This window comes from Misgurnus anguillicaudatus, chromosome 14 (assembly GCF_027580225.2).
Source record: "Misgurnus anguillicaudatus chromosome 14, ASM2758022v2, whole genome shotgun sequence".
NCBI classification, from domain to species: Eukaryota; Metazoa; Chordata; class Actinopteri; order Cypriniformes; family Cobitidae; genus Misgurnus; species Misgurnus anguillicaudatus.
The window spans coordinates 22,410,918-22,438,736 of record NC_073350.2 but is presented as its reverse complement, the minus strand read 5'-3'; the positions used below and the strand labels follow the sequence as shown (position 1 = coordinate 22,438,736).

The 27,819-nt window shown below is 37.0% G+C and overlaps 1 protein-coding gene across 7 annotated transcripts in view; it reads left to right on the top strand.

Annotated features, from left to right (window-relative positions):
• The window catches only part of kaznb (kazrin, periplakin interacting protein b), a 207,496-nt gene that overhangs the window by 29,351 nt on the left and 150,326 nt on the right, over positions 1-27,819 (top strand). For all 7 annotated transcript variants that reach the window (XR_008638822.2, XM_073876096.1, XM_073876094.1 and 4 more), the window contains exon 2: positions 22,456-22,613. Coding sequence is in view for 6 of the 7 variants with exons in the window: in XM_073876096.1 (XP_073732197.1) it covers positions 22,456-22,613 (158 nt within the window). In the remaining variant the exon portion in view is untranslated. The remainder of the gene's footprint in view (positions 1-22,455; positions 22,614-27,819) is intronic.

Genomic DNA, 27,819 nt, shown 5'->3' with positions numbered 1-27,819 from the left:
AAGGTTTACCTGGCAGTAAATATTAATACACATAACACATATTTAAAAGTAATTATTTAGTGAATATATCTTTCAAAAACTGAAAAATCTTCATAAGAAATAAAACAATTAAGTGCAATACAATCAAAATAAACAGATTATACCAGAACAGTTTTACCTGGCAGTTAATACTGCTTATTAAAATTTTGCAGCATTTCTTTAAATGCTGTTTTTTTCCACTGTATTGAATGGCTTTGCAATGTATCGTGTTATACTGTCAGTTAAGGAGCGCCATCTGATACGGTCTCATTTATACATGCGCTGCAGCTCCCCCTTGTGTATTTTAAAGAAATGTGCAATCATTGCGGTGATCTGAAATCATCGCGGTAAGGTCAAACAATTGCGATAAGACGATTATTTATTCATTGTGACAGCCCTAGTACTCGTATGCATGCGTTTTAAAACTTAAATGGTTTGAGGCAATCAGTTTCTTCAAATGGTCTGAGCTGAATTAACATGTCAGGTTTTACAGTGAATATATACCAGTAGGCGAGAGCAAGTACAAGCAAATATGTACAGAAAGTATTGAATAGGAGGATTGCAAATGTAGGCAATATGTACGGAAGGGCACACCAAGTAGATTAAATAAAATATTTGAAGAATCTATACATAAAACTAGGGATGAGAAGACAAGAGTTACAGTGACTTATATGGATGTGAATAGTGTGCAATGCATTGTGCTCGAACTGCCCTTAAAGGGGACATATCTTGAAAATCTGACTTTTTCATGTTTAAATAAGTGCTATAATTGGGTCCCCTGTGCTTTTATCAACCTAGAAAATGTAAAAAAGAGCAACCTAGTAGCTTAGTTTTGGTAAACCATTCTCTGCAAGCATGTGAAAAAATAGTTAATTGAAATTTGGCCCCCCTTGTGATGTCAGAAGGGGATAAAACCGCCTCTTAATCTGCACTATCCAACCACTGCACTGCCATTTAGTGCAGAGATCAACTCATTTGCATTTAAAAGGACACACCCAAAGCAGCACATTTTTGCTCACACCTACAAAGTGGCAATTTTAACATGTTATAATAAATTATCTATATGATATTTTGAGCTAAACTTCACATATGTACTCTGGAGACACAAAGATTTTTTACATCTTAAAAAAGCCTTGTGAAATGTCCCCTTTAAATTTCCTGTATAATAGATGAACTGGACATAATTACCTATTAATAATAGCCTATTGTTTGTCCAGACTGCCAAAAGGTTACATCTTTATTTTAAAAATAGCAGGCCGTTTAATTGCACAATACACTGTATGCACTAAGCAGTGTTATTATTCAGTCTTTCTCTTTAATCCTTATTACCTTAGCGTACCTTACAATATGTAATCATACCGGCAGAAGATGGCACCTTTTGAACCTGATACTGTAACAGCATTAAATCACTATTTATTTACTGTATGTGTAATTAGGTTTATTCTTGTTTCATTAAGGATTGTTGGAGAGCACCTATAATTACAACATTCATCTCTTAAATTGCTATACCTTTCACAGCCATAAGAGGGCAATATTGTCACTTTGGAAAGTCAAATGTATAAAATTCGAAGCTTTTCAAAATGTCATTAACTGTAGGGTTATATCTTATAAGTTTGAATAACCCTGAAGGCCAAATGATGAAGAAGGTGCCAAGAAGCTTTTTATTTCTTTGTACAATAAATCAACCAGTAACTTTGAGATTTCGTTTTTTTACAGCTTTTTCTCAGTTGCATCTTTTGTTGTTTTGGTAACACACATAAGAGCGAATTGAAAAGTTTGATTGAAAATTTTTTATGTTGTATTCCAACTCTGTTTATCATTCATGATACTGTAGTTACACCATGTGATGTAAACCATGTGACAGGAGTCTTTTCCTGTCTTTGGTATTCTTGACATACCAGACATTCTTTCCCTAAAGTTCACCACAAATTCTTGTAGATATTATTCAAATAAATCTTACAGTGAATTCTGACCAAGGTCAACAATGGTTTGTTGCTTTGACAGAATGTCAAAGGGTATTTACTTTCAAAGATCTAAGCAGATGCTAATCATACATAAAAGAAAAATTATCAAAAGTCCCGAAAGCCTGAAAACCCGAAAGCATTAATGCAGAGAAATTGAGATCATTGTGTGTCTAGTGTGGGATGTTACGACTGGTGGAGGACACATTGGGTTTGCGCTTTGGGGTTAATTTGATTTGAAGAGTGGGTCAGTGAGAAAAAAGAAAATGAAACTTTGCTACAGTATGCACCTTTAGTGCACACACGATTAGGTCTGACAGGTAGAGAATAATTGTCTAGGGGTTTGATCCTAATGTTTCAGTCTGTGGTTAAAGTACCTGAGCTGCAGGTCTTTAGAGGTGATTGGTTGACATTTGCTGAATGTTAGTTCTTTACAGAAACACTGCCGACTCGGTGATGTATTACTTTGTCTCTTTCCTCTTCAATTTCCATAACAATTAATGCAAATTTATCCATTGCATTAAAAAATTGTTTCCTTTTATGTAAGACTTATTTAAATACTTAATAGCATTCTGCATTTGTACAGTATGTATTGTGTGGTTGTTTATGAATATAGATGGTTGTTAAAGTTTAAGTATAATAGGATGTGACTTGTCATTTTGATGCAGTGCACTCTACCAGACCTTATTTTTCCTGTATGATGAATGAAATGCAAGCAATTTTAATGGAATTTTAAATGTTTTTATTAACTTAGTAAATAAAATTGGAGTGCCTAAAAGTTAAAATGTTAAAACAAACTTTGATTATAAAAGGCAAACACGCAACAAAAAGAGGTCATATGATGATGACGCATGCTACATGCTCATTTATTTCTTATGGAGAGCTGCAGTGGGGTTGCAATCATTTGCGGATGCAAATTTTTCGAAACTGTATTGAGCTTTCGATGCATAAAAAAATGAACTTGAGCGACTACGACTGCCACTAGGGGGCAAACTCGTGTGCAGTGTAAAGGTGGCATTATTACTATTAATATATACATTTAAAGAAAGAAATAGATACACTTGTTTGATAGTGCTTATGTTGATTTTTTTTGCAGTTCGTACTGCTAATGTACTTGTATTTTGCAATACCAAATTTCGTATATATTTCATTTTATATTTTAATGGATTTGCTTGTACTTTTTATCTACTGTAAATCGGTTTTGCTAAATTGTGAAAAGCGCTATAGAAATAAATTTGAATTGAACAAAATATTAATTCAGTGCATAATATACCGCACAATATACCGGTACTTTATTGTTACATTTTAAAAATAACTGTTCACGATTCGAAGTTGGTCACAACATGTAGCTCGTCATGTGTGTGGTTCGTAATTTCAAAATATGTGTTGGACGCGTTGAGTAAACTTGTGTGCATCATGTGTCTTGTCAAAATTAGGGATGGGCATTTTCCAGTAATTATATTTAAGCTCATAAAGAACGAATATTTGAATATTCGTTTATTTAAATTATGTTAATTAAGACATGCGTCTTTTGTATTTTTCAAGTCGGTCGTTAGTATGAATTCATTACTGTTTGATCTTGCATACATTATATTATACCAAATATTATACACTAACCCCAAATCTAAGCGAAGTTTGAGGACTTGCGAAGTTTAAAGTTTGAGGACTTGACAAAGAAGGCTATCATCATTTAAACCCTTAAACAGACTCCAAATAAGAGCCCGGAGCAAACGAAAAAACACATCTACATAACCGACTGCTCAGTCACCATATAAATAAATATCTTCTCAGTTTAGTTTGACATGTATTTGTGAATAAAGAAAACCATATTTATCCTACCTGCTTCGGTGAAAGCCCGAGCTTCTGACTAGATACAATAATGCCGGTGCTGCGGAGAAAACTCTTCCTCGTGGTGATGGTTATCCGATAAAAACAACAGACGGATTGAACAAGATTGAATATCTGTATTTAACATTATTTTACAAATAACGTAAGCTGGCTCTATAGATTATTGTTGACTGTGCAAAGTTACTAACGTTAGCTTAATTTAACAACATTTCAGACGGAGCTTTGCTTTTAAACTGCCATGTGCAGTTATCCGTTTCATTTTCGAAAGAGCACCGCATATAATAAATGTTCTCCGTTTCACTTCGTTCTCCGTGTGTGTCTCATTATTAACAAAATAAAGTAGACTTTATAACAGAAAGCTTACAAATATCTCATGATGTGTTGATGCGGGCGGCGGAGAAGCACGTTTAATAACACGTGAGCCCTCACTGAGCCAGTGGCAAAATACGAGCGGCGCTGCCAAACCCGGAGATAAATGGAAAAACTTAAATTCGTCTGCAATCTGCATTGCCAAACAATCAGAAATACATACAAATTAATGTTCATGTATATTTTACATTTAAGTCTGTAAAAGACAGTATAGATAAAGTGAAAAGCATTAAATAAGTCATTAACCCTTTGGTGGCACATTAAAAACAAACAAACATTCGAATAGCATTTTTTAAATTCGAATTATTATTGCCGATCGAATATTCGAATATTCGTGCCCATCCCTAGTCAAAATAAGTGCCTGCTGCAGACGCGTCTAAAGGGTTTATGATAAACTAGACGTTTGCGTTTGTCAGATACTCGGATAATCTCATGCGTAATCAGAGTTTACTGTTAAGGGAGTGTCTTGCGTGTATTTTGTGAACGTAAGCGTCTTTTTTATCATAAACAGTTTTGACGCGTTTGCAGCAGGCACTTTTTGACAAAACACGTGATGCACATGGTTCACATGACGCAACAAACACATTTTTTGAAAACACGAGCGACACTCTGAACACATATTTTGAATTTGCGCCCCTCGGAAAAGCAGTCACGAGCCATGTGCTTTGAAAGAGAGGAGTGAGCGGTAAGCTTTGGTTGTAATTCGATAAAATATACACAGTGCACCTTTAAACATTTTTGCAATTTTCCTAGCATGCAATGTCAAAAATAGCATTACAATTATTTTATTAGCTTTGTGTTCTCACCTATAGTATTATTCAATGCACCTCGATTTTAGAAAAGTATTGATTATCCCTAAAAGTGAGTAATGAAGTGTGTAGCCTTCCATGTGGTCCCACAAATGTCTAATCACAAACAATGGTAAAATTTGTTGTACGACATGCACTTCACTGTCTCTTGGAACAACATAATGTTCAGCATTAAGCAAGCAATCTTTGGAGAACAGCCATGGGAAAGGGCTCTCTAACTGATAAGAGCAAAGCCTCTCGGCATGTGTGACATTACCATTGATCTGAGAGCAGAGGAGAGCTGCTTTGTCACCATGGAAACCAGAGCTGAGAAGGTCTTAAGTTAAACTTTCATTTATTGATGTAGGGAGTTTTCCCCACCCTCATTTGAATTTTGATTACAGCGGATGTTGAAATACTTTGAATTTTGTTGAGGTGAAAAATGAAGTTCACGTTATCTGTCTTTTTTACTGTTGATAGAGGAGCTAGCAGGTCCTCTGTGGTCTTATCAGAGAAGAGCTTTTTTACTACCTGAATAATTATCAACGCAATTACTGGCAGTCATGAGGGCGAGACTAAAGCAGCGCCCCATGCAATAAGTACGGTTAAAGCTGTAAGGATTTCATAAGTCGACAATGTTTTGTACATAAAGCTTTGGCTTTATGTGTTTGACTTTGTGAGATATTTTGTGTTACCAAAATACCATGTAGTTTTATGTCTGTTTGTTTTGCTGGTTTTAGTCCATATCTACTCGTTTTTAGTTCATTTATATGCTAATGCACATTGAAATTGTTTATAAAAGGAATTTTCAGAGAACAGATTTAAAAAACTAGTTTGTCTCTTCTGGCTACACTGTCAGAAAAAAATGGCAAAAGCTGTTCCCCAGCTGTCACTTGTGCAGTACTCTTTAAAGTCCCCATGAAAATTCTTATTTAGTTTTTTTATATTAAATATTGCAGTGTTCATTATAAAAAAATCTGTGTGGATCATTATTTTTTTATATTCAAACTGGAATCAATATCTGAAAAATCCAATCAATTAATAACAGTTATAGCCGTAGTCAGCTATAAGGCCACCGAGGTTCGTAACTAGGGATGCACCGAATCCAGATTTTTTAGGTTCGGCCGAATCCCGAATCCACCGTTTAAGATTCGGCCGAATCCGAAACCGAATACCGAATCCTACTCGCATCCTTATTCCAACACAGTAAAACACATTAATGAAGTAAAAAACGTCCACAGCAGTGTATTTTTCGTTTTATTTAATTTTAACTGTACATTATGCCAGGATGACAAGTTGGAAAAACTATTTTGACAATAACCATAAGCCTATGCATTATGAAAGCGATGCGTTGCGACACGCTCGTTTTTCCAATAAGCAAGCAGCTCCGCGCTGAAAACTATATTTAACTTTGAGTGAGAAGCTCCGCTCGTCAATGTCAGTCTTCACACGGCCGTCCAATTACAGTGGCGGAGGGGCAGGACATTACCACAGCAACCAACCGGCTCACAGCTGAAGCATCACAGCTACCAAGCGCTCGGCTGGTAGCAGCAACAGCTGGCATTTGGGGTCCTCAAGGCGTTTTCAGCGGTGTTTAAAAGTTTTGGTGTGTCCAGCTGACCGAAAGAAAAAGCTCATCTCCACGTCAGCACCCGATGTGTGTAATCAACGGCTGCGTGACGTCGACCAGCGTAGCGCAAGCCTAGGGTTCGGTTCGGTGGAAAAAAAATCTAGGATTCGGCCGAACCCGAACCCCGCCAAAAAGCCCAGTATTCGGCCGAATCCGAAACCGAATCCTGGATTCGGTGCATCCCTATTCGTAACTCTGTACATTTTTCAAATTAAAAAAATAAAATTAACTGAATGACTAATTAGTAATTTAAAACGACTGATATTGGCATCCGCTTATCTAATTAAGTTTGGACAGTTTACTGTATAGTTTCGCATAAAATGACGGAAATTGAAGCAGCTGTGAGCCGCGGGTGCAGCATTCGCAGTGTTGCCAGATCCCATTGTTAAAAATCCTCTTTAGACGTAGTGTTTAATGTTTTAGCAATTAATGTGACAGTTTGGGAAATTTATAAAGTGAGTGTGCAGGTTTGTGATGGTGATGTCTCTGATTTATTTCAGAAAGACAAGGTCTGAACTTATTTTTTTAATTCAATTTATTTATGGCCTATATTGTTTGTTTTTGTACTAATATCTGGCTACACGGGATGACCAGCACCTAAACATCAAATGGCACATCTTTCAGCGTGGGCAGGTTGTTGCTGCTGACATAATACCACATTCAGTAAGACACATGCAATAATCATCATGATTATTTATATAAGAAAAGCTTTCAACACTAGAAATCTGCAGAAAATAACATGGGTACAAAGATGTAGGACAATTGGGTTTAAATGAAATATGCCAAATATGTAAGCATTGTAATGATATAACAACAAGCCCACTCCCGCTATTTTCCTCGTGTGATATTTTGTTTGTCTCGGACTTAAATATATAAAAATATCTAATATGTATTATTTAGGTATACAGACATGTATACAGTTAGTACTATTATGTATCTTGAGGTACAAATAGGCACTGTTTGGTAGCAATATGTACATTTAAAGGTGCAATTTGTAAGATATTTGCAGTAAAATGTCCAAAAACTACTAGGCCAGTGTTATATATTTTGTCCAGCTGACTATCAATATCTGTAATGTTTTCAACTACTTGTAAATCATGAGAAAATTTCCTTTCAAAACATTGACACGGGGCAGTGCAGTCTCCTGTCAATGACGTTAATATCCATGTGACCCTTTGTCTACACCTTTACTGACGTAAAAACCACATGACAACAGTGGTCGAGTTCGAAAAAATAAAATGGCGGCCAAGGAAGTGACTGGAGCACAAATTTAGTGTAAATAAAGCTATATTTTCACTTTTTACACATTTTAATTGCATTTCTAGCGAGAAATTAGTATTGTAGTTTTCAAATATGTGATTAGTTATCACAAAGGTGCTCTCTGTTTATAATTTAAACACGCTGCCTTTGAAGTGCATCCGAAAGCCTTTCTCTGAGCTGCCTTCATGCCCCGAAGTCATTGTCTCATGACGCAGCAAGGCAACAAGTCACTGCCTTGAGTTTTCGGACGCAGCCAGTGTCGTGGACAAATGCGGAACTATGCGTTAGCGCCTGTCGGGCTACGCACTTGCTTATGGACTTATGGATTACTCTTTACCGTCTGCCGCTGGTTGTGTCAGCAAAGACATCTCCCATAAGAATACGGGCCAACCAAACGACCCAAGAAGAGTTTGGAACAAAACGAGAGTAAGAATGAGGATCAATTTGGTGTTGCATTATCTGGATGGAGAGAGCTTCACGACAACATTTAACCAGACAGAGATGCTGATCTTGCTTGTGTTTTACGCGATGGGTAAGTTGTTTTGATTCGTAACCCTTCAAAAAAGTATGCTATTATATTGATCACAACATTAGTGTGTAGATTGTAATCAGCGCGTCTTCCCACGGACGATATGTACATCAAGACGTATTGTACAGCAATATAAATGGTCATTTTAAGACACTTCACAATAAGATTTGTACTGTCAATACATTATGTGAAAAATCATTGTGGTTGTAAGTTGAAAACTTAATTCTGTGCTGTGTTAACCATCGAATTTGGACTAATACGGTAACATCTATGACTAACAATTTCGTTTTGAACATCACATATAAACTTACATAATGAAATAACCGATGTCATCAAACGCAACATTTATAAGACTTGATTACCTTATCCGTCAACGTGATTTCTCGTTCGCGTCTGATTGATGGCCATCAGCGGTTGAGTTAAAGACTACAAATCCCATAATTCCACGCTGCTTAAGAGCGTCATTAAACAACGTCATTGTTATTGATTTGATCTGGGGCCATCTAGCAGCGCAGATAATACAAATAGCATCTTTAAGGTACTACTTGTACCTCTGTAGGTGCAAAGGGTACCGCCACAGTGATAGCTATAGGGACTATTTTTATCTGACAGTGAACCCCCCCCCCAAAAAAAAAAATAATCGCACTGGACATATCTTGTGAAAAGCACATATTTATATATATATATATATAATGTATAGGCAATTTAATTTGTATTCATAATTTGAATTCACTGGTTATTTAACCAGACATGTGGCCCATTATCTAATGATAAACCGATTTCTTGGGTTTATTGACACAACTCATACAGAAATTCAGTGAAGATCTGGAGCAGCCAATGCAGAAAGAGGAACATCAAGCAAATTCAATTTAAAGTCGGTTGTATAAATCTTGAAAGCTGTGCAACTTTACTCAAGACTCAGCAAACCTCCTAATGTACCCTAACTGATAAGGACACATTTAGAAAACCTCTGTTAAAACGCTTGCTCTCATATTTCTTTGTGCTCTTCGTCACATTAACTGCTTCTGCCCTGACGGATTGTTGAATCAGATGAACTGCTCCTTGTAATTTGTTTACTTTTAGGCAATATTATTTAGTTCTGCTATGCTAAATGTTTCATTTTATCATGTGCAAATGCTGACACACAAACTTTAAAAAAGCTTATTCCTTCTCTTTAATTCTGCCTCTGCATAGTTAGTCTCTGACAGTGCGCTTACATTCAGCAGTCAAAGCTGTAGTTTGGACAAGCCAGAGGGTTGTGTAAAGAGTGCAGTTTGTGGATGTCACTGATTAAAGGCTTCATAGAGAGACTTACAGTACCAGTCCCATGTTTCTCTCAAAGCCAAAGCGGCCTGTTGCACAGTGGAGCCTGCTGACAGGCTGGGAAAATGGAAGTGGATGGCCGAGGGAATTATGGAGCAATGCAGTAACTTCGGACCTGCTTTACTGTTTGTTTTGGAGAAGCCTAATGTTATAGATTGTGTTATAGATTAAAATTCTGCCATCTTTTGTTCAGCCAGAAGTATGGGTGTACAGGAGAATGTAGTATGTAGCCCAGGAGATGCATTGGATGTTGTCGCAATGCGTGTGCATGCTCGTACGAGTCAAATAAACTAAACTTTGCAAGGCTGTGAGTTTGACAATGTGCAGACGTTCACGTACACGTAAAAAACATACTATACTTTGGGCTTTACCTTAATCTTTCTTCTACTGCGTTCTTTTCTGTTTTAACCCTTTATCTGGGACAGCCTTGTTTGAAGGGGGGGGGGGTGAACAGGTGATGTACCCCTTTAAATTAATATATAACTGCCATTTTTTACGGAAGTGTTTGGAGGTAAAAAATATTAAATTTTTTAAATAGCAGTTTAAATTTATTGTAATACATAAAAATGATGCAATATAGTATTATTTTATACATAAAATTATACTTTTTTTGTGTTGGTTTGCTGTGAGGTTTGCTGCATACTCTGTCACAAATTAATAAATGACCTTCACTGCATTATTATTACTGCTAAAAAGTTTTAAAATATGAAAACTACATTTAGACCTTTCTAATTATATAGTTTGTCGTGATAGATTAACATTTACATGAAAAATATTGAAGTAAACTCGGGTGTCCCGCTCATGGGTTAACAGGTTAAATAAAGCTGCAATCTGTGTTTTTGAGCAAGTACATTTAAGGAATAATTGACGACTGGTCGTTGAATTATTTAAAAATTATGCACACCCGTGGAATTGTGTCAATTAGTCAATTATTCCACTTATACTACGGTTACCACACCTCAAGACATCGATCTTATGATATTTTTAAGGGATTCGTCAGGTTTTTGTACTTAAATCGCTATTGTGAGTAAGACTTCCATGTATCATACAACAGCTTTTTTGCTGGTTCCAAAACGTTATTTAAAGCTGGCAATGGAGGCTTGACCCATTAATGGCATTCTAATGAAGTTATTAATAAAGTTATTAGAAAGAGAGTGACAGAGACACAGAGAGAGAAAGAAAGAAAGAAAGAGAGAGAGAAAGCGAGAGAGAGAGAGAGAGAAGGCGAGGAAGAGAGAGAGATTGTGTGAACGAGGCTACCTCTGTGCATCTATAAACAGCGCTGTTATTGCCTCGGAAAATCGTCTGTCATGTTGTTTTTGTTAGTTCGGTATTACAGTTAACTATGCGAAGTGATATGGAACTGTAATGTGGTCAAGAGAGCTGCCTGGAACTACATTTGCCGTGCGTTTCCCAGAAAATAATTGCACACCTCAGAATGTTCATCAGCCAATCAGATTCAAGTATTCAACGGACCCCTAGTATAAAAACAATTAATGTTTAAATGTTCTTTTCCTTACATTTTTTTTCACAATAATAATGATTTATAAGTTAAGCTGTTCGGTTGGATTTCACAGGAAATGTCAGCTGTTTCTCAACAAACATAAAAAATGAATGCAAAGTAACCTGCAGTTTTATGTTTCAAACAGAGATGGCGATAAAGAGGAAATCAATTGCAGCTTTACACTGTAAAAAATGCTAGGTTATTTTCAACCCAGCATTAGGTAAAAAGTGACAAAGTAATTTTGTCTTCGCTGGGTATTTTCAACCCCAAATTCTGGTATGTTTTAACCCTTTGTTGTGTCAAATATAATCATTTTCTGTGTTCCTATAACCCAATAGCTGGGTTTGTCCTTTTTTGACCCAATGCTGGATTGAAAATAACCAAGCATTTTTTATGTCTGTCAAGCATCAACAATGACCAATATCAAGATATTATACAGGATTGGTATGACATTGCTTTGATAAAATTGTTGGCTCCCTCTTGTGATGATGACTAAAAGATGTGGTAACACAGATATTTAAATTTTTGGGCGAACAATCCATTTAACAGTTCAGACCAATGTGATTTGTGCTTTTGAAAATCACAGCACTTACAATTTACATATATTTCCCCCCCTAGTGACAGCTTACCTTGTATTGCACTTAAACAGGTTTGCCTCTCTCACTTTCTTGCTGAAAGCTAATTGTAGGGGTGCAGGGGTCTAAATGTTCACAGATGGATAGCGTATGCTAAAAAAACTGACTTGTGAAAATAGTCTTTGAATGTCACATTTATAATCTGTGGTACTTATCTTGATTTTACCCCAGTTCTGTTGAGCCAAATCATTAAGTCCAATGCAAATGCACTAACTGTCTTCATGGCAGAAATACAGGTGGGGACTCACAATCTGCCTTTCTGGAGACCATACAATCAGAGGCACTCAGGAAATGGATCGCACGCTGTCGAAGATAGCCGTGTATTACCGTGATGTAAACAACAAAATTGAAGGTTTGAGACTGAAAGATTCGAATGGTCTGGAATTCTGTTACAATATGCAAAACAAAGGACTGAAAAACTATAATAAAACTGTCAAAAATATTGACCGCCTGGCAATTAGCGTGACTGTTGCATATGCCAAATCTTGGAAATTGATTTCGGTGTTTGTTTGCGAAATCGTGTTTTCTTTTTGAATGTCGTTTCAGCCATTTCTTATTATGTTTCTGTTTGTCTTCGCCATGATTTGGCTGTGCTTTTCCATGGTAATGGGGTGATGCTGAATGCATCCTCTGGTGCACTCAAAACCTGCAAGGGACCAAACATCCATTCATCTAACTCTGCTCTTTTCTTCTGAAGTGTGAAGTTGTTGGAAAGCTCTCAAATTGCCTTGGCATCCAGGGCCCTGTGGTGACTCCTCATGCTCCCAGCTGCTACAGAGGAATCAAAGAGCTCATCAGATCCTCCCTTGAACATAATAGTCCTCGGGATCTTTTCTTTCATTTTCGTGCATTCCTCTATTGATCCTTTTGAAAGCATTGAAAATATGATCATAAACTAGTCTTGATTTGAATTGAATTGAGGATTATCTGCCATAAAGATTCAATGTACAGTAGGATGATACAAATACTTTAAAGCTAACATAACACGCGGTGTTAATGCTAATCTCGTGTTAATCTACCTATAGAGTAGTACTACAGCCTGTATATATCCAAATAGTCTTTAGTTTTATCACATTTATAAAAGACAGATCAGTTTTACCGATTCTTTCCGAATAAACCGGACCCCCTCAAGGTGTACCGTAGGTCACAAGCAAACAACGCACACAAAACATCGCATTATCTCTTCATAGCTTAAAGGACAAGTTCGGTATTTTACACTTAAAGCCCTGTTTTCAGATTGTTTATGATGAAATAGAATGGTTTTGACTGAAATTTCGACATATGCGGCTGCCCCGAGAATTTTCGGGTGTTTGTGTTTCACCTCCCACCTCTACAATGGGTTTATAGGTTCACTGGAACAATCCTTCCTAAAATGCATTAAACTTTTGTTTACAAAGACGTGAAACTCACCGAGTGGTCAGGGGTGTTCACTGATATGCTCACACAAAAGACGGATTCCAACAGGTTTTATCGTAGTTTTTGCCAACTCCATTGACTTGTATTAGATGTGCTGTGAGGTACGGTATTACTCCGCGCCGGGAACTTTGTTTCTATTCTTGCAATTGGCAAAGGTGGATTATCGCCACCAACTGGGCTGGAGTGTCTATTATTCAAGCTCTAAGCGGAAGAATGTACGGGTGTGAGGCGTTTGGAAAAATAGCTCCACAAGTTAACAACGAATGATAAAACAGCTGTTGGAAAGCATCTTCCGCAGCGATTTTTGTGTGAGCATATCAGTGAACACCCCTGACCACTCGCTGAGTTTCACGTCTTTGTAAATGAAAGTTTAATGCATTTTAGAAAGGATTGTTCCAGTGCACCTTACAACATAATCTCTTTAATCCCAATTTATGATTCACCTCCAACCAAAATAAACTCTCATGTGAGACTGTCAAGCATCAAGCATTTGTGTTTACAAGGATCAGGGCTTGTTAAAACACGGCACAGATTATAGATCTTTCTTATTCGTCTTATCTTTCTCTCATACAGAAGTGATCTCTCGAAATCTATAAAGCCGCTGTTTGGCTTGTGACTCTGGAAATTGTTTTTCACTCATCCTCAAAGTTTTTGTATTTCGTCTTCTCTCTGGACATTAAATGTGTCATTTCACTCTCAGAGAAAAGAGCGCATGTAGTCATTTGCATGGTAATGCGTTCCAGAGGCCACACCAGCGAGTGTATACGGCCCCTATAAGGCTCTTCTCTCCCATCAGGTAGGGTTAGAGAGAGAGAGACACCAGCCATCACTTGTCATCATCTGAGAGCCAGAATAGACATCAGATGGCCGTGGGCTCGGTTCAGCGCTCTTTTTCCTTTCTTTCTCTTTCATGTCTCCGCTGGGGTTTCAGCAGTCTGTTGTGTGTGACGACACGCTGCTCTCTGATGTAATTATGGAGCTGTCACTTTGAACAGCCTGAACTTTATTTCATTCTTTTCCCACATCAGACTGTAAAGATTCATCATAGCTGACAGGCAGACAGAAACATACCAAAGAGAAATATGTAAGAGAAATTTAACAATAGTGAACAAATCTTGTGGTGGTTTCATTTCTCAGTGGCTTTTTAGGTGGAAATCTAGAAGATATTGCCATCATGAAATCTCACATACAATAAATAGACAAATATGAAAAACAGAAGAGTTGCCTTCATCTCATTCTTATCTAAAAGAAAAAATTGGCATGCAGTTGATAAGAGCAGATTTTTTTTGTTATAGTCTCCATTCATACCTCAGCAACTGACTAAATGTTCGCCACGAAGCATAGACTTTCTGTTTTTGCCATAGCTGTGCTGTAAAAGCAGATTGCTCTTTTTCATTGCACTGCTAAATTGAGATTCGCTCTTTATTGATTCACACCTCTTGAAAGTCTCTTGGTTGAACTTCAGCCAATATGACAGAAAGCACTGGTAGAAAATTGAAACAGTGCATCGAGTAGAGTTTCAGTGTGTCGGCATGTCACTTTCAATGTCGTCGTTTCATTATCCTCCATGACATCTTAAGGTGTCCTCTTCAGAAACCTCGTAAAGCAGCGAATGTGAAATTAGAATCCATTCGTCAGCTGGTATCATAAACATTTTATTTAGCTTTGGCTTTGATTTCAAGATGAGCTGCGACGCTCTGAGACGTGGTTTCATCATAAATCTGCTACTGTACATGCTTGCTCTTGGCGTGCAGCGAATGCATTTTATGGCAGGCCTGTTTCACAATCCCAATGTTTTCAAAGAATGACCTTATTGGTTAATATAAGAGCCCACACAGGGTACGACCTCTTTCGTATGAGCCATCATTCTCTGTAAGAGCTATTTTGTTACGACCACGCTGTTACTACAGGAGTTTGTGAGACTGATGGTCTCTGTTGTTATATTAAGATGCTATCAGCACTGTGCTTTATTATTTATGAATAAAGGTAGGATTATATTTAAAGGTGCATGAAAACCAATAACTACCAAATCACTAGTGACCAGTTGTTTTGCACTAGTGATCAGTTGTTTTGCATGTTTATCTGTGCGTTTAACTATTTAAAAACCTTTTAATGGATGATTGAATTCAGTTTCGCTAACATGGGTAAGACCTAATAATGCATATAAAAAATAATTTATAGTATGTAATGTGAAAAGCTGCAATCCATCATTTTTTGTTGCCTCTATATCAGCCATATCTTTTTAAAACATTTTCATCTTATTATACATACTTATTTTTAGCTTTGCTGTAAAACAGCTGACATTTCCTACAAAATCTGACCTGACAGCTTAACTTATAAATCATTATTATAAGCATACCCTTGTGAATCCTGGTAAGGAATGAGGCAATTTTGATTACCAATTTTTGCATATTTATGTAAAGGTGCAATGTTGGGGGTTTAGCGGCATCTAGCCGTGAGAATACGCATTGTAATCTAAATTTTAAAATGCAATGAACGTTATCTTAGCTGCCACGTGACAAACATGTTGTCGTCTGTAGTGATGGGAGAAACTGAGCTTTTCGATGCTTCGAATCATTTGAACCAGTTACTTCGCGAAATGATTCACTATTTTGAAGCATTCAAAACACTATACAGTACACACTGGGGACACCTGCTGGTAAAAGGCAACGAGATATAGGCCCAAACATAATCACTTCCTACCAACAATTGCAGATATGTTCACAACAGTGTAATACTTTCAATATAATTTACAAATCATTAAATATTAGTATTATTGTGGTATGTCAGGTGATTACAATTCAAGCTCCACACGGAGCTATTTGCATGTACCACATGGGAAGCTTATTTCGCGTCTTTGCATTGACTTAACATGTAAATCGCTCACGCTTGCCGCCTCTTCCGCGTCTGGTGTGAATGCCACATTAATGCCAAATGACCAGCAAACACAATAGAGACATTTCATTTTATTAACATTCATAATAAAACTGTCCCGAAATTAGTGAAGCATAGTAGACACTGATTCATTATTTCTCTGTCTTATCCAAGATTGAAGTTGAGAGGTGACCGTGCATTTGCAGTGGCCTGTCCTAAGTTATGGAACAGTCTTACTTTATATGTAAGATCTGCTTTGTCTGTTTATGATTTTAAATCGAAGTTACAGTCTTATCTTTTCAGTCTTGCATTGATTTCTTAAATTTAGTGATGTCTTTTAAAGTACTACTGTCATTTCTGTCAACGTCCCACATTGCACCTTTAACCAAAATATACTATATACTTATAGTATTGTAAAGTTGTACATTAACACCAACACATAATTAAACTTTTCATTTTTGCATTTGGCAGATGCTTTTATCCAAAGTGACTTACAAGGTATACATTTTTTTTATCAGCATGTGTGTTCCCTGGGTTGAACCCATGACTTCTTGCGCTGCTAATGCAGTGACCTACCATTAAGCTGTATAGGAGCACTTTATATTTTTAAAAATAAATGTTTAGCATGGTTACTAGTAGTGATGCACCGATATATCGGCCGCCGATATATATCGGCCGATTTTTTATGAATTTGAAACCATCGGCATATCGACAATGGCACGAGAAAGGTGATACCGATTGTTTATTAATTAACTGCATAAAGAAATCCATTATATGTAAAAAAAATGAGTTAATGTTGTTAATAAAATAAATGCTGAATAGCAAAAACCACCTTTGAAGGTTGTCATGCTGTCTTATTATCTTTGTTTTAGCTTAATTTGTGCCTCTCTTATTATGTTGGTCAGTTGAATGTTAATTAGATCCAATCCAGGTTCAGTAAAAATAATTTGATGCAGAAATAAACTAGCTAATAGACCAACTGTATAGTATTGTATACAAGTGTTTAAAATCGGTATCGGCCAGAAGTTGTCTGTTTAAATCGGTATCGGCCCAAAAAATCCTATCGGTGCATCCCAAGTTACTAGTCATATATTTCATACCATGCTTTTCTTAGTAGAAAGAGAAAAAACTTTTATCTATACTGACACTGCAGAGTATGCATTTTGTGCCATACATTATATAATGCTGATGGGCTCCAGATAAATGACCTTGCAATTCAGCTGTGCGATTATATGTACCCCCCTTAGTTCTTAGTTTTGGTATTTAACCTCCTAAGACCAGAGCTTTAGTTTGTCTTTTTTCAGATTTCTGAAACCAAATATTTTTCTATGAACATGAAGCAGTGTTGTGTACGCTTGTGTACAACAGGTTCCAGTTACACAGAATTAAATATTATGGTGCAAACAACAAAAAATGTGATGTCCACGTATGTGGACACACAAGGTCTTAGGAGGTTAAAAACAAAATGTTCAACTTTTATTTGCATGGTGATTGAGGATAATAAGGAAACAATGTGATTCCGGTCCACCGCGTGTTATGCTACAGTCAGCAACAGCGGAAATATTGTGTTATTTCCTGAAATGTGATTTGAGCATCTCCCATAACACAAAAAACAATACTTGAACGGAAAATGGAAGTAATACGTGTTAAAAAACTCGTTTCCAGTATTTATTTGCCATCTCTATGTGAAAATAGAGTATCTTTCTCAAATCTTAAATGACCCCTGCAATGCTGTAGCTGACTGCGCCACATTTTAAATCCACAGCTCGGTGTGAAAGGAAGATAGCGAAGCTTTTTTTCATGCCTTCATGCTTCTGCTTTTGCTGTTAGGGACCTTTTGAATCTGCTGAGTCACATCCTTCCAAAGTTAATTAAGTTTGCACAACTGGCCTTTGTTTTATTCATTCTGTAAATACTTATTTATTAACTCACTTGGTCAATGAGTTGGTACTTGGTAGCAAATATCTGGGCGGTGGTAATGTAAAGATCCAAGGTTCAAATACGGGTAAAACTGGAAAGCCCCTAAGAGGTAATGCTGCAACGGAGCCGTCTCTTTATAATGCTGTACGTGTTATGAAGCCATATTTCTCCAGATTTGATGCAAGCAAATCAAGCTTAAGGCCAAGTATGAAAGTTGATGTCTGTGGACAGATGGAGGAGAACTGACTGTTTTCTTAAGGGTTTTAAACATTAGTGAAGCATATCAGCCAGGGCTGCCTTTCCATGTGATGCAGTGAACACTAATGGGCTCCTTATTTTAATGACAGCTGCAGGAGGAGGAAGATTACTAGCCAGACTTATAAAAAACAGTTCACCCAAAAAATTCAAAATTGGTCACCTTCGTGTTCCAAATGCATATGACTTGTCTCTGTCAGATGCAAAAAGATATTTTGAAAAATTTTAATGCACATATATAGTCCAGTACAGAGCTGTCCAGTACCAAAAAATGTTAATGGGGTCTGTGTTTCACTTTTATTGCATTAACAAAAGCAACATCCTGCCAAGTCATATGAGTTTAAAGCACATGAGGGTGGATAAAGGATTACAGAAATTAAATTTTTAGATGAACTGTCCTTTGCTTAAATGCTATTTTTCCAGTCATGAATTCTTTGTATCTCTGTTTTGTTTTGCCTAATTTCCACTCTGCATTGACATTACAGTGCTGATTTGTTCGCTATTATAGCTGATGAGTAGCCTGACGTTGTCATACTCAATTCTAGTCAGAATTTGAGTCTGATACCGCTCCATTGAGCTATAATTATGAGGCGTGTCTCAACCGAAAAATGCCTCTGCACTCAATTGGATAGACCTACGACCAATCAGAGCAACGGAGTGTGTGTGTGAGTGTATTTTGAAATTACGTCTTTGCAGCCTGACCGAAGTATTTCGCTACAATGACACTAACATTGTGATTATACTGAGTTAGCGAATGTACATCAACACCTATTATGTTTACAACATTTCGTTTATATCACAACATGAAGTATTTACTAAGTCATAGAGTAAGACTATCTCTTACCGTTTGTACGTTAGGTGAACTTCATCCACGACGATACCCCTTACGTTTGCTTGAAAATATTGGAGCCTAGCATGTTCCTCCACTTATTCAGCAACCACGATTCCGGGCTTCCGAAAAGAAGCTGGCAACGACCGCTAATTATATCCATCTCGTCGTGCACGCTGAGTTGCATCGCCGTGATAACGTTACCCATTTCAGTTGCGACCAACTTTTGCCGAATAGAAAGGACGGCAAAAACATCAACAAATGCCTTGCTCGCGTTTCTCTGTTCCTCTTTTAAAATCAATGCTCTGTCGATATCTTTTAGAACAGACTCAATGTCAGAATCCACACATCTGAACTCTACAGCAGCAGCCATTCAACACACGCGCTCTTTGGTGACGTGGTTCATTACGTTACTGTTGATTATCTGTCCATCATCGTATAAAGCCCGCCCTGACAATTTGATTGGTTCGCCCAGCTCTAGTCCTAGCATAGCAGCTCCTCAACGGAAAAACTCCAGACCGATCTTCCCGTTCTCAAATTCTTGTGGGCGGGGCTAAGATCGGCTGGCACCCAGGCTAGCTGATGAGGGAAGCAAAAGCCATAATAATCAGACATACGTTTCAGCATTAGTTTCAATGCCACACTGTACACATTTCACCAATGCTGGAAAAAACGAATGTGCCTCTTTTAATTTGTTGGATGTGTTGATCCTCCGCTGATTGATAGATGGAAACAGGAGTCATGAATAAACTATGAATAATTGCATTGAAGTGGTCATGGACGTGAGATTTCTGCAGTGGTAATGGACTTACAATAATTCTAGCAGCCTTCGCTAAGTGAGAGGGATTAATGGGAAATGCATGGGGAGCTGCCAGGGCCAATGGGAGAAGGATTAGAGGAGGCCATATTACATGCCAATGAAAAGAAAGACGCAGTATAGTTCCAGGCTGGACAGATACCAGCTGAGGTTGGGCACACGGCACACCTTTGCCAGTGGAAACAAACAGGGAATGTTGATTGTGAATGATGACAGATCACAGCATTGCGGAAAGGTGTAACAATCTTCAAACAATAGAAAAGTGTTTTTAATGTAGGAGCTGTAGATACATGAAAAGATGCAACCCCAGTACTTCAGTACATTCTGTAAAAGTGATAAAAATGAAAATAGCCACTGTCACCATGGTTATTGCATAAAAATAAAGTGTGATTAATATCTGTTTATTCAGACATAATAAATCAACTTTTGTATGCTGTTGTATGAGTAGGACATTTTGAGACTCCTATTAGCAAATATACATTTACATTACATTTATGCATTTGGCAGACGCTTTTATCCAAATCGACAGTGCATTCAATACATTTCATTTTTTATTTTATTACCAGTGTGTGTGTTCCTTTGAATTGAACCATTGACCTTTACATTGCAAATGCTTTACCCATTACACATACAGGAAGAACATATGAAGAGGTCAGATACAAAAGCAGCTAAATGCCATCTCTGTCAGAAATGAGATAATGATAATGACCGAATGATCTTCTTGGCACGTTTTATGCATTCATCAAATGCTTTTGCTTCAATTCCACTTAATCCCAGACACAGCCCATTCAAACATATATTGAGAGTTTACCAAATATAAAGGGGTTATGGACCGAATTTTTGAGCCTTTTACCTTTACTCAGAAAGGACAGTGAAGAGTGACTGGAGACTTTTTAGAAGTGGAGATTTTTGCATGCACTTGGAGAGTTTTGCAGCGAATTGTCAAATTTGTTAAATACCAATGAAATGACTAGTGACATTTGTGAAAATAAGGCATTTCCATTAATGACTAATAACTTTTTCATTGCTGTTAAAGTAAAATTACTGAACCTAAACATAAGAGCCTGATAAAAATGTCATATGTCAGACACAGAGGGTTTTTTTGTGATTGTTGCCGTCAAAAATACTTGATCTTGCGACATGTTTTCTTAATAAATGTGATGGAATATGCGAGACATTTATGCAATTTTATGCAATGAAAATGCAGGAACTTGCAAAAACTGCAGGAACTTGCAAAAACTGCGGGAACTTGCAAAAACTGCAGGAACTAAAACTGCGGGAACTTACAAAAACTGCAGGAACTTGCAAAAACTGTGTGAACTTGCAAAAACTGCGGGAACTTGCAAAAACTGCGGGAACTTGCAAAAACTGTGTAAACTTGCAAAAACTGCAGGAACTTGCAAAAACTGCAGGAACTTGCAAAAAACTGCGGGAACTTGCAAGAACTGCGTAAACTTGCAAAATCTGTGGTCGCGTAATTACATCACTTCATAATGTTTCCATGGCAACAGGGGACTTGGTTGCGCTCGTGTGAAGAAAAATGCAATGTTTTTCAACTTTCTGCTAAGATGTGTGACTTTTTGCTACGAAAATGTGGGGATTATGAAATCATGCAAATCCTGCATATTTTGCGCATGGAAATCTGCAATTTATTTATGCGGCGAAAGTGCTGTGAATATGCGAGACATTTATGCAATTTTATGCAATGAAAATGCAGGAACTTGCAAAAACTGCGGGAACTTGCAAAAACTGCGGGAACATGCAAAAACTGCGTGAACATGCAAAAACTGCAGGAACTAAAACTGCGGGAACTTGCAAAAACTGCGGGAACTTGCAAGAACTGGGTAAACGTGCAAAATCTGTGGTCGCGTAATTACATCACTTCATAATGTTTTCATGGCAACAGGGGACTTGTCTGCGCTCGTGTAAAGTAAATGCAATGTTTTTCAACTTTCTGCTAAGATGTGTGACACTTTGCTACGAAAATGTGGGGATTATGAAATCATGCAAATCCTGCATATTTTGCGCATGGAAATCTGCAATTTATGCGGAGAAAGTGCGGTGTATTTGAAAAATGCAGCTCCTGCATAAATATGCAGACTTGGCTGATTATACATTGAATCATGCGATCGCATAATCGCGTTTTTCTGGAGGGACATACAGTATACAGCAGCTGCCAATCCCAAATTCTGACTGTAAGAATGTAGCGCCAAACTATTTTTCTTTGCTCTGTCAATTGATACTAAATGGTCTACCAATTTTGACTTTGTTTTTATGAGCTGTGTTATATTATCTAATATTATCTTTACTATATATTGGCCTTAAGCAATTCAATAAAACCAAAAACGGGTCTACAGTTTGTCTTGTGTTATTCAATAAAGATGACAAAGAATTTATTTCATCAGTGAAGTAACAGTGCTACATAGATGTCATAAAATGAATTATGTTAAAATGAAAAACGTTTTATTTCTTTCTCCAGCTGTGCAATCTCTGAACAGCCTAAATGATCAGATTGCTCACTTCATGGTTAACAGACCTAATGCCATGAGCCATGAAGAGGACACCTTTCTGCCCAATGAGAGAGATACTCTAAAGCAGTCTATGGCTCTGATGAGACACCTGCTCATGGATGCACAGGTATGTCACCTGGCTGTTTTTGCTGATATACTTTTTATCAACCATGGTTGTTCGGTGTTTCATCACGAATGTCTTTAAGTTTTGTTTTAGTTGCTTAATTTGAATTGAATGGATTGTATAAAATACACTTAATAATGCTGAGTTAAAAAGGTAAATACCCGGCCGTGGGGTTAAATGAACCCAGAAAATGTTTATATTTGACCAAAAAATGGGTTAAAACAACCCAATATTTTGGATTGAAACAACTCAGCATAGGTTAAAATGACATTTGTTCCTTTTTGACCTATAATGCTAGGTTGAAAAAAAGCATTTTTACTACAGTGTATCAAATAAATGTCTTATCATATCAGTATTTATTTTCCTAAGATTATCTTTATGGCAAACAGAAAACTTTGAATTGTTTTGACAGTATTGAGGAATTTATTCTACATATCAGAGAATAAATGGGCATAAAAAGTCAAAAATAATGATGTAATTATATATGCTTTGAGGCAAAGCTGTTTTTGGACTAATGAAATCCCTCTGTTGTGTCACACTGTGTTGAATTCCCTTAAACTGCAATTCAGTAAATTCCTCTTCTCATTATTCTAATTCAATCCAAGTTCATAGACAGCGTTTTTATTTAGTGCTGTATACTTTTTATTTGTATTAATAAAGAATTTTTCATATGAATGATAAGTTAATGATCATAATGATATCACGGAAAAAATGTTAAAGGGGTCATACTGTGAAAATCTGACTTTTTCAATGTTTAAGTGCTATAATTGGGTCCCTAGTGCTTCTATTAACCTAGAAAACATGAAAAAGATCAACCCAGTAACTTGGGTAAGCCATTCTTTGCAAGCATCTAAAAAAATTAAGTTGTTCAGATTTCGCCTGTTTTGTGAGGTAGGTAACAAGGCGAATTACAATAATACCGCCCCTTGATCTGCACTATCCAACCACGGCACTGCCATTTAGTGCAGAGAGAAAAAAATTATTGACAGCACAATTGAGTTTCAATTACAACAAACCAGCATCATTGCGATCAGTTTTGCATTTCATCAGCTCATTTGCATTTTTAAGGACACACCCAAAAACGACACACTTCTGCTCAAGCCTACAAGTGACAATTTTAACATGCTATAATAAATTATCTGTGGGGTATTTTGAGATAAAGTTTCACATACGCATTCTGGGGACACCAGATACTTATTTTACATCTTTAAAAAAATCTCATAATATGACACCTTTAAGAAATAACCCAGATAAGCTAAGTTAGCAGGAATCAGCAGAGAACATATTTTTATTTGACTAATTTTTCATACAGTGCAAGCATCATTAGCTTAACCAAACCCAAAGTTTTATTTTAATTATACACTTTCCTGATAGCTTGATAGTCTTCATGTTTCTAAAGAAGCTGGAGAATGATTGTTATTCATACGAAGCCGAGACTCGGGGAAGATCAGCGATTTGGGGTGTGATGACTCATTCTTAATTAATTTCAATGGGCACATCATAAAGAGATTTCAACAAATGAAGTGCTTCAGCTTCATGCAAACCTCTGTGGCGTGACACTTAACTCCGTCTGACTGGATCTGTGTCACTGATTCGCTAAATCAGAACAACATACAAATGCTACCGGATCCCTTAATAACACACGTTTTGCAGTCATACATTAAACGTGCAATCTGTAATCACTCAAACGTTTTCCCTCGAATGCACAGAGCATAAAACAAATGTGATGGAGTACCTGTTACTATTAAAGGTACAATATGTAATTTTTACAGTAAAATAATAACAAACGTGTAGTTGATGATGCTGTGAATGAGTATGGAATGATGGGAGGTGTAGTATGTACATCCACTGTAGATGAAAATCAATCCACCGGGACTCCAACCGTTATGATGTAATGTAAGCTAACAGAGTGGCTTAATAGAAACAATAACAGGGTGGCATTAGATGCTACCATTTCGCATTCTGCACTGCTCAGGGGTGCATTTCCTAAAAGCATCATTAGCCAATGACTGTCGTAAGTTTCGTCGTTACTGACGAAGGTCAAGGATTTGGTGTTTCCCGAAACCATAGTTCAAACGAACATCCGCAAGCTGCATCGCAAACTTTTGTGGTTTGAACGACAGCTCTTCACCTGTCGTTAGAAGCACAGTTTCTTGTTATTATAATATGTAGACTTACGTTGATTGTGCTTTTGAACAAAATAAGCAAAAAACATGTAGTACATTTTATATCCATCATTCTAAATATATAAAAATGTTATTTTACATCTTTAAGTTTGTAAACAGAATTAAAGCGCTGCATTTGAAAACAGTCCTATGAGCTTTAAGACCCTGGGGAATCTCTCAGAAGAGTGACGTAAGAGGGAACTTGCGCATGAATTACATATCTTTGAAAAAACACAGATAACTAAATCAGTCGTCCGGTGCAATATGCGTTATTTACAGCAGTAATCTGACATTAAATCAAGTTGAAAAGATTAATTAGTACTCCACCTCCCACGTGACATCATCAATCATGTTGTTGAACCAACATGGTTCAAACGACGAATGTGCGACAAAGTTACTATGACAAGGTAGTTCGTTTTTCAAACTATGCATCGTACTATGTTGGTTCAGCAGCGAGTTACATCGTTTTTCGGGAAACGCAACCCTGATCGTTTGACGTATAACATCAAAGTATCTCAAATGCTCTTTACAATATTTTGATGTTATACTTTAATCGACCTGTGCGGTGCTGCATAAAGTCAGGAAACCGAGATGACATGGATATGACATCATTGACAGGTGATGCAATGAGGAGAACAAATTGTGAATTTCTCTACATTATTGGAAATATTTGGGATAATGTAAGTATGCAAGTGAACAAAATATATAACACCGTGCTAGTGGTGTTTAAAATTTTTTATTAAAAAATCGTACATATTGTGCCTTTAACTCTTTCCCCGCCAGCGTTTAAAAAATGTTGCCAGACAGCGCCAGCATTTTTTATGATTTTCACGAAAGTTTAAAGCCTTCCAGAAATAATGTTCGTCAAATATATAAACTTGCAATATATCAAATGAAAGAACAGATCCTCTGCTTTCAAACAAAAAACCCATTTTATCCTACCTTCATTATTTCTCTTTTTATCACCTCTCAAATTTGGGTAGGTTTCTTCAAAAACACCAAATTTTGACCAAATAGCTGAGATAATTACATTTTTGCGAAGGATTTTTAATAGAGATCAGATGCAGAGCGATCTTTAAAACATACACAGAGTTCTTTCCCTTTCACGTGAGGTATAACTTCCGGGTTGTTAAATAGTGGTATTGCTGAAAGCTGGAAATTCTCGTCATTGGCAGGGAAGCGTTTTCTCTTAATTGACGAGATAACTCGTCAATGGCGGGGAAAGAGTTAAGAAGATATGTTGTTGCAGTACCACTATTGTCATGTAGGACTATGGATTGCTTCAAAGTAATTTCTGCTTCAATACAGCAACACTTAACACAACTGCAAAAACTGTGGCACTAGCCCCGCCTTCAACTCACACCATTGGTTGAGCCAATCATATCTGACAGAATAGCAGTTAATTTTGGTGCTGATAATAGGACAGAAATGGCACACTTCCCTATTAGTTAATCTACTTAAGTGCTCCCTATTTCTGTATTCGGTACTCATCTTAATGCTGAAGATGTATTAGCAATGTTTTAGGGGTCAGACAGAGGTTCATGCACATGGGGTCAAGAGTCGATGTTGTGAAGGCAATGTCGAAAAGGACTATAGCATTTTTTAAATGTCGCAATTTAAATAACTGAATGTCACTTTGTCCAAAAAGGCATAAATAATTTCCTGGTACTCTTTTTTTTCGACCCACGATTCAAATGCATCGCTCAGAAATCATTAGCATTCTCTCCTACTTCGACCAAAGATACCAAATTTAACTAGCGTTGCTATAGCAGTCCATAAAAACAATGTTGAAAATAATAAGGGAAGAATTCATTTTCGCAGCGAGTCTGGAACTAAACAATAAATTTGCCCAAGGATATTGCATAAAAAGTATCCTCTACCTTATCTGCCCGTTGTTGTTGAGGGAAACCGGGTTTTCTCCGTGCCGATTCATTTAATTGTTTCCTGCCTCCATTCACAGGATGTATGTTGAGGAAACGTTCGTCCGCAGCACAATGGCTGTCATTGGTTTTTTTTTAAAGTCCTTTCCTGAACATTGCAATCTTCCCCTCTCATCTAAGTGAGATGTTTACATGCAGAATAGAAACAGCACCGTGCCTAAAAACTATTTCTGCATGGGGGACGTGAGTGAAAGTCTAAAAAAGCATCTGCTACATACTAAATAACTAACCAACTGAGCGCCCGCTTAGTTCTGACATTATGTTGGTGAATTTTACAGTGAATTTTTCTAATAACTCCCTCACTATTCATTGTTAAATGATGAATGTTCGTGGCGACAAGGCGTTGTGATGCATTTGGGTAATCAAGTAGACACATCGCAGATACGCTTGATTGATAACATGACTCATCCTAGTTCTTCAGAATATATTTATTTTGCTCAAAGTGGCATTGATTAAGGAGAACGCAATTCACAGAAAGGCCATTGGCCTTTGCAGCGGATGTGTGCCAACTGTGCAGAGATTGTTAGCCCCAAGTCGATTTAGGTTTCAGAGAATGAAGTACGAAGAATTTATGATGGATGAGCATGAATTTATGAATAGATACTAGAGCTCAGGAATATTTTAAACATCAAAGTGGTGCATAAAAAATATTTTTATTGAAAGTATTCTTGAAGAAAATTCTTTCTGTATTTCTTATATAAAACTTATGCAATTTGGGAGAAATTAATCTTGCTGATAAGGATGGAAATGTTTTGGGCTTTTGTTATGAATTTGAATGTGCCGAGTTTAATCATTAATTAATAGCTTACTGAAGTTTGCATGAAATGTGCATTGAAATAATCAAGAAAAACAATATTGTTTTCTGCAAATCTTCAGCTCTGCATTGGCAGTCTTTCAAAAAAGGCAATTTCTGAGCAGTCACACCCTCCTTTGTTTTTTAATGTGCCAAGTATCTAGATTATAAACCGTAATTCCATTGCTCTGTATCCATGAAGCCAATAGCTTATGCTCACTAAAGTTAAAGTCATAAATGAATTCACGTTTAAAAAGAGATCGCAGATTAAAAATGCATCACAGAAATGCATCCAGCTGTTTTTATTCAAA